The 7,136-nt window shown below is 34.9% G+C and overlaps 1 protein-coding gene across 1 annotated transcript in view; it reads right to left on the reverse strand.

The window, feature by feature from the left end:
• The window catches only part of ATAD2B (ATPase family, AAA domain containing 2B), a gene marked incomplete at its 5' end in the record, with an annotated part of 144,646 nt that overhangs the window by 73,900 nt on the left and 63,610 nt on the right, over nt 1-7,136 (reverse strand). The window contains one exon of the mRNA XM_008574432.1: nt 6,337-6,472. Within this exon, the coding sequence (XP_008572654.1) occupies nt 6,337-6,472 (136 nt within the window). The remainder of the gene's footprint in view (nt 1-6,336; nt 6,473-7,136) is intronic.

A 7,136-nucleotide genomic window follows, 5' to 3' on the forward strand; every position in this document is an offset into this window, starting at 1 on the left:
ACTTGATGATTTCCATTCCTCTGGGTATATTCCCAGCAGTGGGATAGCTGGGTCATATGGCAGATCTATCTGCAATTGTTTGAGGAACCTCCATACCATTTTCCATAGAGGCTGCACCATTTTGCAGTCCCACCAACAACGTATGAGAGTTCAGAAATACGGAGTTTCACTTTATTAAATAGATGAGGAAACCAAGGCTCAGAGAAGTTAGGTATAAGATTGTACTACTGGGTGGCAGAGCTCAAATTCTTATTCAGGTCTATATGATTGCAAAGCGCAGGTTCTGAACCACTATTTTAAAGCATAGCCTACTTTATATTGAAACATATTATAAAATAACAATTAATAAAACAACAATAGAATTAGTGGAATACACCAAAGAAAAGAAACACAGAAAAATGGAACATAATAGGCAGCCTCATAAAAAATCATAGTAATTAAAAATTTTTATATAAAATAAGAAATGTAAAAAATAAATGAATGAGACATGGATGGATGATAAAATAAATGCTGTTTAAAAATAGGGAAGATTTGGATTCACATTTCACAGCATAAACAAAATGAATTCTAACACAGAAACAAAGAAAAAAACAATAGATTCATACACTCTTTTGTTTGTTTGTTTGTTTTTTTAAAAAAGATGACCGGTAACGGAATCTTAACCCTTGACTTGGTGTTGTCAGCACCACACTCTCCCAAGTGAGCTAACCGGCCATCCCTATACAGAAATCCAAACCCATGGCCTTGGTGTTATCAGCACCACACTCTCCCAAGTGAGCTAACCGGCCATCCCTATACAGAAATCCAAACCCATGGCCTTGGTGTTATCAGCACCACACTCTCCCAAGTGAGCTAACCGGCCATCCCTATACAGAAATCCAAACCCATGGCCTTGGTGTTATCAGCACCACAATCTCCCAAGTAAGCTACGAGCCAGCCCTCATATACTATTAATTCATGAAAATCTAAAAACTTTTGTAACTCAAAAATTACAATCTGAACCAAATGGGACAAAGAATTTGCTATAACAGGAATGGTTCTTAATGTATAGAGAGCTTATGTGTGTAGTTTAAAAACAAAATAAAACAAAAAACTCCATGAACAAAGTACATAAACAGACAATTCAAAAAGAAAACAGAAATAATGATTTTTTTTAAATGTTTATTCATTTCACAACTGTAGAATGCCTCCTATGCAGAATGCCTTCACCCTAGGTATGTATTCAACAATACTACTGTTATCACAGAGTTCATAACTGAGTGGTATTTAGTGAAAAAGGAAATACGGTTGACCCTTGAACAACCTGGGGGTTAAGGGGTACCCATCCACACATAGTCAAAAACCCACAAATGACTTCTGACTCTCCAAAAATTTAACTACTAATAGCCTACTATTGACCAGAAGCCTTACTGATAACATAAAGTCGACAACATACTTTGTATGTTACATGTATTATATACTGTATTCTTACAATAAAGTAAGCTAAACAAAAGAAAAAGTTAAGAAAATCATAAGGAAAATACATTTAGAGTACTGTATATTTTTGAAAAAAATCTGCACTTATATAAGTGGTCCCACACAGTTCAAATCCATGTCATTCAAAGGTCAACTATATTCAAATTACTATAATTCAATGTGATTAATAAGTGATATTGTATAATGGGAAACACTGATTATAGACTCACAGAAAGCTTTCCTGGAAGAGTGTTACCAAAGCAGAAACCCAACAGAGGCAGAAGGGATGAAATCCAAGAAAGAAAACCAAGATGTGCAAAGGACCAGAGACTAACAAGGGCATGGCCCTTTGGGGTAGCTGATATAGTTTATACAGAAAGCTTCTACTGAAGTATAGGGGCAATGTAGGTGTAAAGGTACTAGGGATGAAGAGAGGAAAAGAAAGAAGAGTCAGACTATGAAGAGCTATTAAGAGTTTTGCAGGCCATGTTAATAGTTTGTTTTGTTTGTTTCTTTTTTAGACAGAACTTTTTTTGTGTGTGTAGCTGGCTGGTTCGGGGATCTGAACACTTGACCTTGGTGTTATAACACCATGCTCTAACCGAATGAGCAACCAGCCAGCTCCCCTGTTAAAAGTTTGGAATGCATACTGAAGAAAATGGGGAAGCATTAAGATACTTCAGAGGAGTTACATAATCATATACGTGTTTTGGGAAGATAACTCTAGCTCAGTATGTCGGTATGAGAAAGCATTTAGAAGAAGGCAAAATGAGAAGAAAGATGACTAGTTAGGGGTCTGCTACAGTAATCCAGGCATCAGATATTAATGATAATCTAAACAAGAACAGTGAGAAGGAATAGCCAGAGATGAGACTTATTTAGTAAGAAAAATCAACAAGACTTGGTCACTGACTAGATACAGAAAGGAAGAAAAAGAAAGGAGTTGATGATGTCAAATTCTAGCTGTGACAACTGAATGGATGGTAACTCACAGGAACAAAGGGGAGTTACAGTCCAGTAAAGACAAAAAGGTCTGTGGCACAACAAAGGAGAGACAGGAAGCTGCACAGTTTGAAGGACAAGAGAGATCTAGGCTTGAGAATGATTTGATAGTCATTAACATAGAGATGAAAAAATTAACTAAATATAGGGCACTTTTCCAAAATTGTATTCCCCGGGTCTGAATATGCCAAAATGTCCAAAAATATTCTATAACTCACCCCACTCACAAGGTCTCCCTGACCATTTACCATTCTCTGCTTTTTTTTTTCATAGTACTTATCTTTTAACATTTTATCTATTACATTTATTGTTTTATTGCCTGTCTCCTCCACCTAAAATATAAGTTCGGTGAGGGCTGGGGACTCAGTCCATTTTATTCAGACATATCCTCAGCACCTAGGACAATGTCTGGCACATGATAGCCACTTTTAAAAAATACTTGAGTGAGTAAATGAATACATGAAAGAACAAATAAATGATTCAAACAAGAAGATATTATTTTCATCTATCTGATTGATAAAGATTTTTTAAAAGATAAACAGTGCTCAAAATTGACAAAGGTACAGAAAAAAATAACACTATCAGACATTAGTGGTGGAAATGTAAATTGTTACATTTCTGGAAAGCAATTTAACAACCTGTTTTACAGCTGTTGATTTTTTGGTGCTGCTCAGTACAGGGATCAAACCCTGGGCCTTGATGTTATCAGCTGCATTGTCTAACCACCTAAGCTAACCCGCCAGCCTCATGTTTCAAGGTTTAAATGTATATACTCTTTGACATAGCAATCACAGTTCTTAAAATTTACCTTAAGCTTTGAATCAGATAATGGTGTAAAGATATACTTAGAAAGATGTCTATCACAGCACTGTTTATTAAAGAGGAAAACAACTTCAAATTTTACTAACAAGGTTCTATAAACTATGGAACATCCAAAAAAGATACTACACAGCTATCTTAAAAGAATGATACTAACATATACTGACATGAAATAATAAGAGGAAAACAACTTCAAATTTTACTAACAAGGTTCTATAAACTATGGAACATCCAAAAAAAGATACTACACAGCTATCTTAAAAGAATGATACTAACATATACTGACATGAAATAATATTCCCAACATACTAAATAAAAAAGCAAATTACATTAACAATTTATAAGAGGATACAATCTATATAAAATAATGTGTGGATCTATCTACACACATGGAGAAAACATGGAAGTGTGTTCACCAAAACTTTAACCAATATTACTTTTGGTTTCTGGGGCTTTAATTTTTACTTTCTTCTTTATGCTCTTCTTTATTACTTGAATTTTCTACAGAGTATATCACCTTTCTAATCAGAAAAGACAAAGCTATTTTCAGTTGGAAAACCTCAGAAATCTCTGTTTCTAATCCTCTTATGGTAATATAAGGAAAGAAAGAAAACTTATTTGCCATCATAAGGCTTCTCTACCAGATTGGTAGACCTTAACTATCTTAACTTCTACCGTATCTTAAATCTAAAAAAATAAAATTAAATTAACATTGTTTTAGGAGACTATTCCCAGAAACCCACAAGCAAGGCCAAGGCTAGTAACTAGAAACCAACACTAAGGTCATACTTTCTTCTTGCCTAGCACCTTTCTCTGTATTGATCTGGCATGCTAACACATGTTGCTCAAAGAGAAAACAAAACCAAACAAACAAAAAAACCTATGTGTAGCCCTTACTAAAGGCCTTTATTCAAAAGTGTATGCTGCCTGGAGGGTGTGAAAAAATCATATTGCCCAACTTATCCAAAGAAGCAATACAATTCCCTATCTACCTATTAAGCTCAGAAATCAATTTGGAAAAAATGTGATCCCAGAATACAAACAGCACAGAACCTGATTCTGCCACCTAGTTAGTAGCATGATTATGGGAAATTTACTTAACTTCCTTCTGCTTCAGTTTCCTCATCTATCAAATGAAGATACTACAAATATTATGTGATTGCTGAGAAGCCTATATGTATTACTGTACATAAAGCCGTGATCTTTGCATATGTCTAATTTGTAATAAACACTCAGATGCTAACTCCCACCCCTTCATACTCAAAAGGACAGCAAACGTCACTATATCGTCTTTGAATTCTCCCTGGATTTCCTAACAGAATTAGCTCTGCTTCATTAGCACTTTAGCCATACCACAAGGCTTGTTGCCCCCAATAACATGAATTTCTCCAAAGTGAGAACTATGTTATATCTTATTCATGCTTATGTTTTCTGCACCTCATACAGTGCCTGGCATATAGTAAACAAATAAAAATTGGATGAATCAGTGAATAAAGAGATAAATAAATGAATATTATAGAAACATCTAAAAAGAAAAAAGCTTATTCTAGAATACAGCTGTCTCACTATTAAATCAAAGTCAAATCAAGGAACTAGAAAAGCTTATGTAAAGGAAGCTAAAATCAAACCAATTCTTTCAGAAAAGCAAACCCAGACAAAATGAGCCATACCAATGCCACATACTAAATCACTGAGAGAATGTTCTTAATAAAAAGTTAAAACTGGACATGAAGTTTTCTAGTATCAAAATTTATTTCTGCATTCCTTTACTGACAGCAGAGCTATCTTACAGAATTGGAACATAAGGAAAGAAACTATCATTTGATATTTTCTTAGCTCCCGCTATTACATAATTTGAATCCAAATAACTAAAATTGTCAAAACAAACAGCGCATGCGCGCACAGGCACGCGTGCACACACACACACACACACACACACACATGCACACGCGCACACGCACGCTAGCCAGGTGAAAGGCACACAAAAAAACATTTGGCTTTCTTATAACCATCAATAAAACAGATCTGTAAAATGCTGGAACAGTCTAAAAACACTTCCTGAGAGCATAAAAGACAGAATGTAGAAAAGAAGAAAAATTTTTCTAATAGAAGAGCTTGCTGTTAAAGGACACATCAAGAAAAAAGAGTAGATGAGAATAATTTAGCCTCATTTTAAAAAATGAAAAACAAGAAAGCCTTATTAATGCAAATAACCAATCAACATTTCACCAAAATCTACACAGGGGAAACTTCAAGTTGAAGACTTAAATTTGTTTATATATCTCTAAAGAAAAATTACTTAAAAGTACACATAATCTAGCCTCTTGTAATAGGAAGTGCTATTAGACCTACCTGACTGGAGCTTTATAGTCCTTCAACTATGTTGCTAATTATGTAAATGCAAGTAATGACGCAGTTAGTATTTGAAAACTATTTGATCTCTTAATTTAAAATTACATTTGCACTAAAAGTGTTTACCTATTATAGTGCACAGCAAAAGCTGCTTTAGCATAAATATTAAAAAGATAAACGTTAATAGAAAAACCATAAAATCCAAATTACAAAAGTGTAAACTAATGAGGCTTTAGAGAATCGAAATTTGATTACTACACAGTTTCTAATTCAAAATCTCTTTAGTAGCCTTGGAGTCCTAAATCATCATCTGAAACTTAACTACAAATTTAAGTACTCTAGATCATGGTAGATATTTCATTTATGTCCATTTTAGTTCAAATAAAAAGCAATAAAATTGGGGCCCATGACATTCTAAGGGTAATCCTTCTCCCACCTCCACCAAAAAAAAATCACTATTTAAAAAAAAAAAAGTAAACTAGCAGGTAAGATTCTTCTACCCGGGGGAAAAAAAAAGTTAAGATGACCAACAAACAAATTATTACGACGCAAAAAGTATACACAGTACAAGTTTTCCAGAATTGTGTCCAAACAACAGAAAAACAAAGTCCTCAAGGTTACAACCATAAGTGAAAATATACCATAATTCTAACTGTGAAGTAGCAAAAATCACCCTAAATTGAAAGAAATTCCATATAAATTACTCACATTGTAAAATGAAGGTAGGGTTTATGTGTAGCAGCAGCTGATGACTGTTTCTTTGGTGATCCTGGGTGACAACTGGTCTCGAAAATTGATAAAGCATTTTCATCTTCACTATCATCTAAAATTAGAGTTTCTATATCTGTCCAAAAGAAGTCAAAAGAGTTGTAATTTGATATTAATGTCCTACCAAAGCTAAGGAAAATTGGGTTAAAAATCAAGTGACATTAACTAATAAATTATCTATCAAATAATACAGATTGACCGGGGAAACTGACAAACTACAGAAATTTAAATAATTTACAAATAGAATTAATACACTTCTTTCATCGTTACAGACTATCCACTTAAGTGTTATAAAAGATGTAATTTAGGAGACTTTACTGACTTGACTAAATCAAGTCTGGAAAAGGAGTGGCATTCCCATAAAGTCCCACCTACTTACTAAAAATCTCTGAGTTAATTTTTTTTTTTTTTTGTCTTTTGTCTTTTTTCCGTGTCCGGCAACGGATCGCAACCCTCAGTGTTGCCCCCGTACCGGACCGGGGACCGGCAACGGGATTGCAAACCTCGGCGTTGCTCCTGCGCCTCGCTCAGCGAGTGAGCGGGAACCGGTCTGTATGTGGGATCCGAACCCTCGGGTGGGAGCGCCGCCGCGCATCCCGGGCCGGCCCATCTGAGTTAATTTTGACCAAGGCCAATTTATTTCATATTTGTGGAGGATACCAACATTAATAAAGCAAATGTGTTTTACAAAACCTAACTTATAGCTTAATGAGGCCACAGCCCTGTAGTTTTAGGAATCA

This window comes from Galeopterus variegatus, unplaced genomic scaffold, assembly GCF_000696425.1.
Source record: "Galeopterus variegatus unplaced genomic scaffold, G_variegatus-3.0.2 Scaffold1047, whole genome shotgun sequence".
Classification (NCBI taxonomy): domain Eukaryota; kingdom Metazoa; phylum Chordata; class Mammalia; order Dermoptera; family Cynocephalidae; genus Galeopterus; species Galeopterus variegatus.